General features: G+C 45.3%; 1 protein-coding gene across 1 annotated transcript in view; it reads right to left on the bottom strand.

Moving 5' to 3' along the window:
- Positions 1–13,713, bottom strand: part of LOC139268556 (nardilysin-like) — a 125,607-nt gene that overhangs the window by 40,761 nt on the left and 71,133 nt on the right. The window contains exon 19 of the mRNA XM_070886874.1: positions 9,716–9,767. Within this exon, the coding sequence (XP_070742975.1) occupies positions 9,716–9,767 (52 nt within the window). The remainder of the gene's footprint in view (positions 1–9,715; positions 9,768–13,713) is intronic.

Here is a 13,713-nt window from a genome sequence, read left to right as displayed (position 1 = left end):
ATTTCACATGGTTCATACTATTCACTTATGCCAGGACTATCATATCTGCACTATAGTTTTGAGTTATGCTCTCAATAGGACACAAAACAAGAAAAAGCTAGAAATCTCAAACACACAGAGCACAGTCCCAATTCAAATTCAAAAGCAGCCAAAAAATATTATTCCAAAATTAGCCTCTCAGAGTGAAGTTCTTCAACTTCATAGTAGTGGTTCAAGACAGACACTAAAAGAGAGCCCAGAAGATGGAGTTCAAAAAAAATAGTAAAAAAGATGGAAAATTAAACTGGACACATCTTGATGGATACCTTAAAGGAATCACTAAAATGGGAGGTTGCTCCAAATGACTGGAGAGGGGAAATGTAGCACCAATTCACAAATAATAAAACCACTGCGCTAGCAGGACTACTGATAAAGACGAGAGTTCAAATCCCACCATGCCAGCTGGGGAATTTAAATTCAGTTAATTAAATATATTCTGGAATAAAACATTAGTATCAATAATGGAATTGTCATAAAAACCCATCTGGTTCACTAATGTCCTTCGGGAAAGAAATCTGCCATCCTTACCTGATCTGGCCTATATGGTGACTCCAGACCCTCCTCCTTAAGCAGTCCCTCAAATTCTAGGATGATTTGCTTCCACACTAATATGAGCACTCAGGTGACTGATGAGATCAATGCAGAACCTACAGTCTCTGTCGCAGGTGGGACAGATGGTGGTTGAAGGGACGGGTGGGTGGGGTGCTGGAGTTGTCATGCGCTCCTTCCGCTGTTGCGCTTGGCTTCCGCATGCTCCCAGCGAAGAGACTCGAAGCGTTCGGCACCTTCTCAGATGCTTCTCCTCCACTTTGAGCGGTCTTGGGCCAGGAATTCCCAGGTGTCGGTGGGGATGTTGCACTTTTTCAAGGGTGTCCCTGAAGCGTTTCCTCTGCCCACCTGTGACGCGCTTGCCGTGTCGGAGCTCTTGGAGCGCTTACTTTGGGAGTCTAGCATCGGGCATTCGGATGATGTGGCCCGTCCATCAGAGCTGATCGAGCGTGGTCATTGCTTCAATGCTGGGGATGTTGGTCTGAGTGAAAACAGACGTTGGTGCGCCTATCCTGCCAATGGATTTGCAGGATTTTACGGAGGCAGCGTTGGTGGTACTTCTCCAGTGCTTTGAGATGCCTGCTGTACATAGTCCATGTCTCTGAAGCATACAGGAGGGCGGGTATCACTACTGCTCTGCAGACCATGAGCTTGGTGCCAGGGTTTGAGATTCTGGTCTTCAAATACTCTCTTCCTCAGGCAACCGAAGGCTGCACTGGTACATTGAAGATGGTGTTGGACTTAGTCATTGACATCTGCCCTTGTAGACAGAAAGCTCCCGAAATAAGGAAAATGGCCCACGCTGACCAAGGCTCGTCATGGTTCTTGATAATCGGAGGGGGCAGTATTGTGTGGCAGGGGCAGGTTGGTAGAGAACCTTTGTCTTACAGATGTTTAATGCAAGGCCCATACTCTCGTTTGCTTCGGTGAAGGTGTTGACGATGGCTTGGAGTTCAACCGCAGAATGTACGCAAGCACAAGCATCGTCTGCATACCATAATGCAATGACAGAGGATGGGACGGCCTTGGGTCTGGACTGGAGGTGACGGAGGTTGAACAGTTTCCCTGTTTGTTCAGCATTTTAGCTCCACTCCAGCAGGGAGCTTATTGAGGGGGTGATGGAGCATTGCAGCAAGGAAGATCGAGAAGAGCGTTAGTGCGATGACACAGCCTTGCTTGACCCCGGTCCGCATATGTATTGGGTCTGTGGTGGATCCGTTGGTCAGGATCATGGCTTGCATACCGTCGTGAAGCAGGCGGAGGATGGTGACAAACTTGTCAGGGCAGCCATATTTGAGGAGGACACTCCATAATCCTTTGCGGTTGACAGTGTTGAAGGACCTTTGTTAGGTCAAAGGCGGCCATGTAGAGGTTGATGCTGTTCCCTGCATTTTTCTTGAATTTGACGCGCGGTGAAGTCCAGTGTGCCACTTAGTGGACGGAATCCGCATTGCGACTCTGGGAGGAACTCTTCAGCCACTGGGAGAATGTGATTGAGGAGGTTTCTTGCGATGACTTTCCCTGTGGCAGACAGCAGGGAAACTCCTCTGTAATTACTGCAATCAGATTTGTCGCCTTTCCTGAAGATGGTCACGATTACAGCGTTTGAAATCTCCTGGCATGCTCTCCTCCTTCCAAATTAGAGAAATGAGTTCATGAATTCGCAACAATACTACTTCTCCGCCGTGCTTTGGCAGGGATTCCGTCTGCTCCTGAGGCCTTGTTCTTCTTCAGTTGTCGGATAGCCTTTTCAACCTCATGCCGGGCTGGGGTTGTGCTGAGGTGGTGGCGGTATGGAGTCAAGAACACATGTTGAAGACAGAGTCTCGGTTAAGGAGATCTTTGAAGTGCTCCTTCCAGCGGGTAACTGACTGCCTCTCTGTCCTTGATGAGTACCTCTCCGTTCTTGGCCATCGGGTGCTCGGGCCATAGGTGATCCTGACTGCACTAAAGAATCGTGGTCGTCGGCTAGTTACTGGATCTCCTGAGCTTTTCCCATCCACCATCTGTTCGTTTGGTCGCGAGTTTTGTGTTGGACCTCGGCTTTCAGACGTCTATAGAGCTTTTTCATGCTCTCGAGTTGTGTTGTTGTTTCCAGTTCAAGAATGCCTTGCGTTTGCGACTTACTGCTCCTGGATCTCCTGGTCGTTCTCATCGAACCAGTCTTGATGTTTCCTGGTTAAGTGACCAAGTGTTGCTTCACAAGTGATAACTATGGAGACCTTGAGGGCAGACCAGGCACTGTGGACATTCTGTCTCTGGTTCATTGGAAGTCGTCGGGCACCGGCTTCGGACACGACAACAGCACACCCAGCCCAGTCGACCCTGCAAAGTCCTCCTCGCTAATATCTGGGGACTTGTGCCAAAATTGGGAAAGCTGTCTCTGAGTAATCAAGCAACAGCCTGACACAGTCATACTCACAGAATCATACCTTTCAGCCAATGTCCCAGACTCGTCCATTACCATCCCTGGTTATGTCCTGTCCCCACCGGCAGGACGGAGACACCAGAGGTGGCGGCACAGTGGTATACAGGAGGGAGGGAGTGGCCCTGGGAGTCCTCAACATTGACTCCGGACCCCACAAAGTCACATGGCTTCAGGTCAAGCATGGACAAGGAAACCTCTTGTTGATTACCACCTAACACCCTCCTTCAGCTAATAAATCAGTACTCCATCATGTTGAACATCACTTGAAAGAAGCACTGAGGGTAGCAAGGGCACAGAATGTACTCTGGGTGGGAGACTTCAATGACCATCACCAAGAGTGGCTTGGCAGCACCACTACAGACCGAGCCCTGAAGAATAAAGCTGCCAGACTGGGCCTGCGGGAGGTGGTAAGAGAACCAACACAAAGGGAAAAACCTACTTGACCTCATCCTCATGATCGCTTTAGTAGTAGTGACCACCGCAGAGTCGTTGTGGAGACAAAGTCACGACTTCACACGGAGGACACCCTCCATTGTGTTGTGTGGCACTACCATCGTTATAAATGAGATTGATTCAGAAGAGATCTTGCAACTCAAAACTGGGCATCCATGAGGTGCAGTGGGCCATCAGCAGCAGCAGAATTTTATTCCACCACAATCTGTAACCTCATGGCCTGGCATATCCCTCACTCTACCATTCCCATCAAGCCAGAGGACCATAGAAACATAGAAAATAGGTGCAGGAGTGGGCCATTCGGCCCTGCGAGCCTGCACCATCATTCAATATGATCATGGCTGATCATTCACCTCAGTACCCCTTTCCTGCTTTCTCTCCATACCCCTTGATCCCTTTAGCCGTAAGGGCCATATCTAACTCCCTCTTGAATATATTCAATGAACTAGTATTAATACCCCAATAGTCTGACCCCTAACCCCAGTATTAACACCCCAATAATCTGATTCAATGAGGATCACAGAAGAGCAGACCAGCAGCTGCATCAAGATACCTACAAATGAGGTGCCAACTTGGGGAAGCTGCAACACATGCATGCTAAACAGCGGAAGCAGCATGTTATTGACAGAGCCAAGTGATCCCATTATCATCATCGTCATAGGCAGTCCCTCGAAATCGAGGAAGACTTGCTTCCACTCCAAAAGTGAGTTCTTAGGTGACTGAACAGTCCAATACAGGAATTACAGTCTCTGTCACAGATGGGACAGACAGTCGTTGAAGGAAAGAGTGGGTGGGACTGGTTTGCCGCAGGCGTGCAAACAATGTGGCCTGCCAACGGAGCTGGTTGAGTGTGGTCACTGCTTCGATGCTGGGGATGTTGGCCTGATTCAAGGATGCCAACATTGGTGCGTCTGTCCTCCATGGGGATTTGCAGGATCTTGCGGAGACATCATTGGTGGTATTTCTCCAGCGATTTGAGGTGTCCACAAACGGATCAGATCAAAGCTCTGTCGTTCTGCCACATCCAGTCTTGAATGATGATGAACAATTAAATAATTAATGGGAGGCTCCATGAACAGCCCCATCCTCAATGATGGCGGAGCCCAGCACGTGACAAGGCTGAAGCATTCAAAACCATCTTCAACCAGAAGTGTCAAATGGATGATCTATCACAGCCACCTCCCAAGGTCCCCACCATCACAGAAACCAGTCTTCAGCCAATTTGATGCACTCCACGTGATATCAAGAAACGGCTCAGCGCACTGGATACAGCAAAGGCTATGGGCCCGACAATGTCCCGGCTGTTGTGCTGAAGACTTGTGCTCCAGAACTAGCCGCGCCGCTAGCCAAGCTGTTCCAGTACAGCTACAACACTGGCATCTACCACACAATATGGAAAACTGCCCAGCTATTTCCTGTCCACAAAAATGCAGAACAAATCCAATCTGACCAATTACCATCCCATCAGTCTACACTCAATCATCAGCAAAGTGACGCAAGGGATCGTCAACTGTGCTATCAAGCGGCACTTACTCACCAATAACTTGCTCATCGATGTTCAGTTTGGGTTTCGTCAGGACTACTCAGCTCCACACCTCATTACAGCCTTGGTCCAAACATGGACTAAAGAGTTGAGGCTAGTGACTGCCCTTGGCATCAAGGCAGCATTTGACCAAGTGTGGCATCAAGGAGCACTAGTAAAATTGAAGCAAATGGAAATCAAGGGGCAAAGTCTCCACTGGCTGGAGTCATACCTAGCACAAAGGAAGATGGTTGTGGTTGTTGGAGGTCTAATCATCTCAGCCCCAGGACATTGCTGCAGGAGTTCCTCAGGGCAGTGTCTTAGGCCCAATCATCTTCAGCTGCTTCATCAATGACCTTCCCTCCATCATAAGATCAAAAGTGGGGATGTTCGCTGATTATTGCAGTGATCAGTTACATTCTCAACCCCTCAGATAAAGAAGCAGTCCATGCTCGTATGCAGCAAGACCTGGCGACATTCAGGCATGGGTTGATAAGTGACAAGTAGCATTCGCGTCACACAAGTGGCAGACAATGACCAGCTCCAACAAGCAAGGGTCTAACCACCGCCCCTTGACATTCAAAGGCATTACAAATCACCAAATCCCCAATCAACATTCTGGGGTCACCACTGAGCAGAAACTTAACTGGACCACCCAGATAAATACTCTGGAAACAAGAGCAAGTCAGAAGCTAGATATTCTGTGGCAAGTGTCTCACCTCCTGACTCCCCAATGCCTTTCCATCATCTACAAGGCACAAATCAGGAGTGTGATGGAATACTCTCCATTTGCCTGGATGGGTGCAGCTCCAACACTCAAGAAGCTCGACACCATCAGGACAAAGCAGCCCGCTTGATTGCCATCCAATCCACCACCTTAAACATTCACTCCCTCCACCACCAGTGCTCTTTGGCTGCAGGTGTACCATCTACAAGATGCACTGCAGCAACTTGTCAAGGCTTGTTTGGCAGCACCTCCCAAACCAGTGACCTCTACCACTGAGAAAGACAAGGGCTGCAGGCGCATGGGAACATCACCACCTGCAAGTTCCCCTCCAAGCTACACACCATTCTGACTTGGAAATATATTGCCGTTCCTTCATTGGCGCTGGGTCAAAATCCTGGAACTTCCTCACCTTCAGCACTTGGACTCTTTTGAAGGCAGAGGCTCACCATCACCTCAAGGTTAATTAGAGATGGACAATAAATGTCGTCTTTGCCAGCGACGCCCACATCCCAGGAATGAATAAAAAAAGGAACAATACCCCCAGGATCGATAGACCTATGAGCTTGACATCAGTGTTTGGAAAAATAATATAGTATTCCAAAATTGTGAACCATCAGGAGGAATATTGGATTACAAAAAGTTAACAAGGCTTTAGTTATGGTAACTATTGTTTGCAAGTGTTTTTAAGGATAGTTGAAAGGGGAACTCAGTAAATTTATTACCTAGACTTTAGTAAAACCTGTTACAACTTAGCAAATTAAAAAGGCGTAGAATAGGATAGAAGTTTTTGAAATGGATAACTAACTGGTTACTTCAGAGGATGCAAAAGGAGAAGAATCTGTATCAAAAGAGGACTAGCAAAGATAGTTCTCGGGCCACTGTTGTTTTCAATGTATATGAATGATCTGGCAGAAGGATTAGTAACAATTATACCAATTGAGAGATACCAAACAGTAGGCAATAACGGCAATTGCAGAGTGACCAGAACAGTTTATAGGATTGCCCTAAAATATGCAAGATGGCATTTAATGTTGGGAAATGCAAAATTATGGACGTGGGGAATCAATACAAATAGTGAGTACAAAATAAATGGGAACTGTCTACAAAATGACAGCAGAAAAATCTCTCAGTTTTAGTGGAAAACAGACTTAAATTGTCAGCACAGTATGTAGCAGTGGTGAAAAATTCAAACAGAATCTTGGGATATATGACTCAATGGATATAGCACAAGTCTCGGCAAGAGATAACTGGCTTGCATAAAGCACTGTCATGGCTTCACATTTCCACGCCCCCCCCTCACATCGCGAAAGAAAGAGAGAGAAGAGAAAGATTTTTTAAAAGTGAGAAAGAGCGTGGGAAAGAAAGAGAGAATTGAGAAAAAAAAAGAAAAGAATAGAACTTGTATTTATATAGCACCTTTCACAACCAACAGAAGTCCCAAATCATTTTACAGGCAATGAAGTACTTTTTGAAGTGTTGTCACTGTTGTAATGTAGGATACGTGACAGCTAATGGCGCTCAGCAAACTCCCACAAACAGCAATGTGATAATGACCAGATAATCTGTTTTTTTGATGTTAGTTGAGGAATAAATATTGGTCAGGACACTAGAGATAACTCCCCGGCTCGTCTTCAAAATAGTGCCATGGGATCATTTACGTCCACCTGAGAGAGCAGATGGGACGTCGGTTTAACATCTCATCTGAAAGACGGCACCTCCAACAGTGCAGCACTCCCTCAGCACTGCACTGGAGTGTTGTGGAAATGTATTTCTATCTAAGCTGATACCACCCGGTATTTTTGTGCCCTTTTTAATATATAACAAAATGGAGTCCTGGTCCTTCCAGAAATTTCAGCATAAAGCAGTCGGTTTGCATAAACAGCTAAACCGGGCTTGAAAGGGCTGATAGCCACCAGACAGCTAGGAGGCAAGTCCTGCTGAGACAAGTACATCCCCCCCGCCCCCCATGGTGCTCTCCTATGGTCTATACAACACCAGTTCCATGCCACCCCACCCTTTTCGAAGTACTCAAACCACCAGCCATTATCTCTTGTAGAGACCTCATCCATTTGATGCAAAAAGATAACTGACCAGGAAACTGGACAATCCTGACACAATGCAAGGCAGGTAATAGCTCATTACCACATTCCCATCGAGTAATGGCCGGCTGGCCAACTAATAACCCTGACAAAAGGAAATATCTGGAAACCATGTCAGGACAAGATGTAGTAATTAACTCTTTATCTGTATTCACTGACTGCAAGACAGAGCCAATACACGGAGAGGCCATAACTTGGGTTTTACTGTATAAATATCTCGTGAAACTGTACCATTTCGGAGGTGTTCACTTAGCCATTGACTGAGTGTGACCTTTCCCTTGCTAGCAAGTAAATTAAAGAAACTTCTGCCGGAGCTGAAGGTGTCTGAATCATTTATCGGAGGTCGAGATTTCGACAGTGTCAACATAGATTCATGTACTTAAGTCCCCAACTGGGACTTGAACCCACAACCTTCTCACTCAGAGGTGAGACTGCTACCCACTGAGCCATGGTGAGAGTACAAGGGACAACTAAACTAATCAATGGGAATGTGACCCTGAGCTGTGAAGAAAGTCTAAGGGTACTAGGGATGTTTACACAGGAAAAATGGCAGCTTTAGGTGAACTTATCGACCTGTTTAAAATCTTCAAAGGAATAGACATCATCGCTGGGTCAAAATCCTAGAACTCCCTCCGTAACAGCACTGTGGGAGTACCTTCACCACATGGACTGCAGCGGTTCAAAAAAAGCGGCTCACCACCACCTTCTCAAGGGCAATTAGGGATGGGCAATAAATGCTGGCCTTGCCAGAGACGCCCACATCCCAAGAAAGAATATTTTTTTTAAATCCCAGAATGATGTTGACTGTTAACTGATATCAGGGCAAGGGAATGTAGATGTAAACTTGGAAAGAAACAGTGAATATAGTTAAGATATAACATCTTTATGCAGAGAGTGATAAACATGAGGAATAGCCAACTCAGAGACAGGGAAAGTGGAGGATGATACAGTTTTGGTAGATAGGGCTATTGAAGGGCATTGGAGATATAAAAGTGGGGTAAGCAGGCTAGGATCTTTGGAAGTGATCATTTTACATTCCTGTATAGTCCCATGTAACTAAGTAAATTAGGACATATGGACTGGTTAGTTTAAGCTCATCATCATGGTTTCATGGCGCTCACTAGCTTGCCCAAGGTAGTTTGACAATAATTTCACAGAGTTTGCGATAATTTTTCTCACTCTTTCCCATAGCAGTCACCAGAAGTTAGCATTACTAGCAGTTGGGGAGGTGGTGCGCAAAGTTGCTAAAAGATACGTGTTTCTCCCCCACAGTAATATTGCGGATTAGAAAAATATTGTTGCATCTGTGTGCCACATGTCCCCTTTTTAGGATTGCTGTCCCAGCGGCTAAAATGTTATTGTAAACATATGCGCGTTCACGTTTACTTCTGATCTATAATAATGTCAATTTGTGTCTGTCCTGGGGCGGACTCGCAAACAATCTGGGAGGGATGAATCTGCTCCAATAAGGCGGCTATTGCGGCGAGCCAATTGGGAGTGTGGCGGGAGAGAAAAGGGGGAGGGGCGAGGGGAAGTGGGGGCGGGCGAAGGAGGGGGGGGGGGCCAGAGCGGGCGAAAGAGGGGGGGGGGAGCGGGAGAGCAGGGACAGGCGAAGGAGAAAGAGGAGAGTAGGGAGGACGAAGGGGAGGGAGAGAGGGCATCAGCCTAAAACAAGTATCGTTGCAAAAAGATTCTATTTTGACCGCAAATGTTTGGCAGATCTCTTCTAGTTAATATATATTAAGCTGTGACAACAACTAATTACCTTACTACAAAATACAGTAATTCTAATCCTTACATGATCTTATTTGTGATGTATTTATGATGATTACAGTTTTGATTTCTTGCAGTTATTTCTCTAGCTGTTAAGTAATTATACTGATTATATAGACTCTTACTTTTCTGGAGACTTGTGAATGTGAGGCGATATCAAATGGAATCGGATGTAACCTATAAAGTAAAAATTTCTATGAACATCATAAAAAGCAACACTAATTTGCTGAAAACAGAATTTACTTATACTCAGATATCAAAAAAAACTAAAAGGTATGCTGTAAAACTATTAAATGTTACCATGTTTTCTTTTTAATTCAAACAATGCAAGATATTACCCAAAGGAGATTACAAACTTACCAAAATGAATTTAAAAATCAAATATATGGATACTAATTCAAATGGCTACGTTTAACACAGTAACATTATTACTAGTATGATAATCCCTGCTAACATGCAGGGGTAGAAAGGACAGAGATTTTAGAATGCAAGGAATGTGTCATCAAAACTGGCACCAAGTCATTGAAAATAGTGAAAAAGAACCAAAACAATCTGGAACTCGCTGTCTGGGAGAGTGGTGGATGCAGAAACCCTCACCACTTTTAAGAAATGGTTGGATGGGCACTTAAAGTGCCGTAACCTGCAGGGTTACGGACCTAGAGCTAGTAATTGGGATTAGATTGGGTGACCTTTTGTTGGTCGGCACAGATATGATGGTAAGTACTGCAGGGAATCGAATACGGCCAGGGTGATCTCCTGGACTAGTTTCGATTGCCTGGATGGGTCGGAGAGGAATTTTCCCAGATTTTTTTCTCCCTAAATTGACCGGGGTTTTTAAATCTGGTTTTTGCCTCTCCCAGGAGATCACATGGCTCCGGTTGGGGTGGAGTGTAGAATGTTTCAATATAAGGGGTGTCGCAGTTGTGTGAGGCGGACTGGTTGGGCTGGGTGCTCTTTGCCTTTCTGTCATTGTTCATAGGTTTATATGTAACCTTCAGGGCTGCTGACCAAGGGCTGTACAATAGAATGCATACAGGATTGTTTCTTAGAACAGTATGTTACAGAACCTACAAGGGAGCAAGCTATCTTAGATCTGGTCCTGTGTAATGAGACAGGAATAATAAACGATCTCCTTGTAAAAGATCCTCTCGGAATGAGTGATCATAGTATGGTTGAATTTGTAATACAGATTGAGGGTAAGGAAGTAGTGTCTCAAATGAGCATACTATCCTTAAACAAAGGGGACTACAGTGGGATGAGGGCAGAGTTGGCTAAAGTAGACTGGAAACACAAACTAAACGGTGGCACAATTGAGGAACAGTGGAGGACTTTTAAGGAGCTCTTTCATAGTGCTCAACAAAAATATATTCCAGTGAAAAAGGGCGGTAAGAAAAGGGATAACCAGCCGTGGATAACCAAGGAAATAAAGGAGAGTATCAAATTAAAAACCAATGCATATAAGGTGGCCAAGGTTAGTGGGAAACTAAAAGATTGGGAAAATTTTAAACGACAGCAAAGAATGACTAAGAAAGCAATAAAGAAAGGAAAAATAGATTACGAAAGTAAACTTGCGCAAAACATAAAAACAGATAGTAAAAGCTTTTACCGATATATAAAACGGAAAAGAAAGAGTGACTAAAGTAAATGCTGGTCCCTTAGAAGATGAGAAGAGGGAAAATGTGGAAATGGCTGAGACCTTAAACAATTATTTTGCTTTGGTCTTCACAGTGGAAGACACAAAAACCATGCCAAAAATTGCTGGTCACGGGAATGTGGGAAGGGAGGACCTTGAAATAATCACCATCACTCGGGGGGAGTAGTGCTGGACAGGCTAATGGGACTCAAGGTAGACAAGTCCCCTGGTCCTGATTTAATACCCTGGGATGCATTTCAAGAGATGGCAGAAGTTATAGCAGATGCATTCGTTATAATCTACCAAAATTCTCTGGACTCTGGGGAGGTACCAGCGGATTGGAAAGCAGCTAATGTAACGCCTCGGTTTAAAAAAGGGGGCAGACAAAAGGCAGGTAACTACAGGCCGGTTAGTTTAACATCTGTAGTGGGGGAAATGCTTGAAGCTATCATTAAGGAAGAAATAGTGGGACATCTAGATAGGAATAATGCAATCAAGCAGACGCAACATGGATTCATGAAGGGGAAATAATGTTTAACTAATTTACTGGAATTCTTTGAGGATATAACGAGCATGGTGGATAGAGGTGTACTGATGGATGTGGTGTATTTAGATTTCCAAAAGGCATTAGATAAGGTGCCACACAAAAGATTACTGCAGAAGATAAAGGTACGCGGAGTCAGAGGAAATGTATTAGCATGGATAGAGAATTGGCTAGCTAACAGAAAGCAGAGAGTCAGGATAAATGGGTCCTTTTCGGGTTGGAAATCAGTGGTTAGTGGTGTGCCACAGGGATCGGTGTTGGAACCACAACTGTTTACAATATACATAGATGACCTGGAAGAGGGGACAGAGTGTAGTATAATAAAATTTGCAGATGACACAAAGATTAATGGGAAAGCAGGTTGTGTAGAGGACACAGAGAGGCTGCAAAGAGATTTAGATAGGTTAAGCGAATGGGCTAAGGTTTGACAGATGGAATACAATGTCGGAAAATGTGAGGTCATCTACCTTGGGGGGAAAAAAAAAAACAGTAGAAGTGAATATTATTTGATTGGATGAAATTACAACATGTTGCGGTGCAGAGGGACCTGGGGGTCCTTGTGCATGAATCCCAAAAAGTTAGTTTGCAGGTGCAGCAGGTAATCAGGAAGGCGAATGGAATGTTAGCCTTCATTGCGAGAGGGATGGAGTACAAAAGCAGGGAGGTCCTGCTGCAACTGTATAGGGTATTGGTGAGGCCGCACCTGGAGTACTGCGTGCAGTTTTGGTCCCCTTTCTTAAGGAAGGTTATACTAGCTTTGGAGGGGGTACACTAGGCTGATTCCGGAGATGATGGGGTTACCTTATGATGATAGATTGAGTAGACTGGGTCTTTACTTGGAGTTCAGAAGGATGAGGGGTGATCTTATAGAAACATTTAAAATAATGAAAGGGATAGAAACATAGAAAATAGGTGCAGGAGTAGGCCATTCGGCCCTTCTAGCCTGCACCGCCATTCAATGAGTTCATGGCTGAACATTCAACTTCAGTACCCCATTCCTGCTTTCTCGCCATACCCCTTGATCCCCCTAGTAGTAAGGACCTCATCTAACTCCTTTTTGAATATATTTAGTGAATTGGCCTCAACAACTTTCTGTGGTAGAGAATTCCACAGGTTCACCACTCTCTGGGTGAAGAAGTTCCTCCGCATCTCGGTCCTAAATGGCTTACCCCTTATCCTCAGACTGTGACCCCTGGTTCTGGACTTCCCCAACATTGGGAACATTCTTCCTGCATCTAACCTGTCTAACCCCGTCAGAATTTTAAATGTTTCTATGAAGTCCCCTCTCATTCTTCTGAACTCCAGTGAATACAAGCCCAGTTGATCCAGTCTTTCTTGATAGGTCAGTCCCGCCATCCCGGGAATCAGTCTGGTGAACCTTCGCTGCACTCCCTCAATAGCAAGAGTGTCCTTCCTCAGGTTAGGAGACCAAAACTGTACACAATACTCCAGGTGTGGCCTCACCAATGCCCTGTACAACTGTAGCAACACCTCCCTGCCCCTGTACTCAAATCCCCTTGCTATGAAGGCAAGATAGAGGCAGAGAGGTTGTTTCCAATGGTCGGGGAGACTAGAACTAGGGGGCACAGCCTCAAAATATGGGGGAGCCAATTTAAAACCGAGTTGAGAAGGAATTTCTTCTCCCAGAGGGTTGTGAATCTGTGGAATTCTCTGCCCAAGGAAGCAGTTGAGGCTAGCTCATTGAATGTATTCAAATCACAGATAGATAGATTTTTAACCAATAAGGGAATTAAGGGTTACGGGGAGCGGGCGGATAAGTGGAGCTGAGTCCACAGCCAGATCAGCCATGATCTTGTTGAATGGCGGAGCAGGCTCGAGGGGCTAGATGGCCTACTCCTGTTCCAAGTTCTTATGTTCTTATGTTATGTTGTCGGCCGGCGTGGTCATGATGAGCCGAAATGGCCTCCTCCTGCGCTGTAAATTTC

This window comes from Pristiophorus japonicus, chromosome 8 (genome assembly GCF_044704955.1).
Source record: "Pristiophorus japonicus isolate sPriJap1 chromosome 8, sPriJap1.hap1, whole genome shotgun sequence".
Classification (NCBI taxonomy): domain Eukaryota; kingdom Metazoa; phylum Chordata; class Chondrichthyes; family Pristiophoridae; genus Pristiophorus; species Pristiophorus japonicus.
The sequence above is the reverse complement of the archived record's forward strand: the minus strand, read 5'-3'. Positions and strand labels throughout refer to the sequence as shown.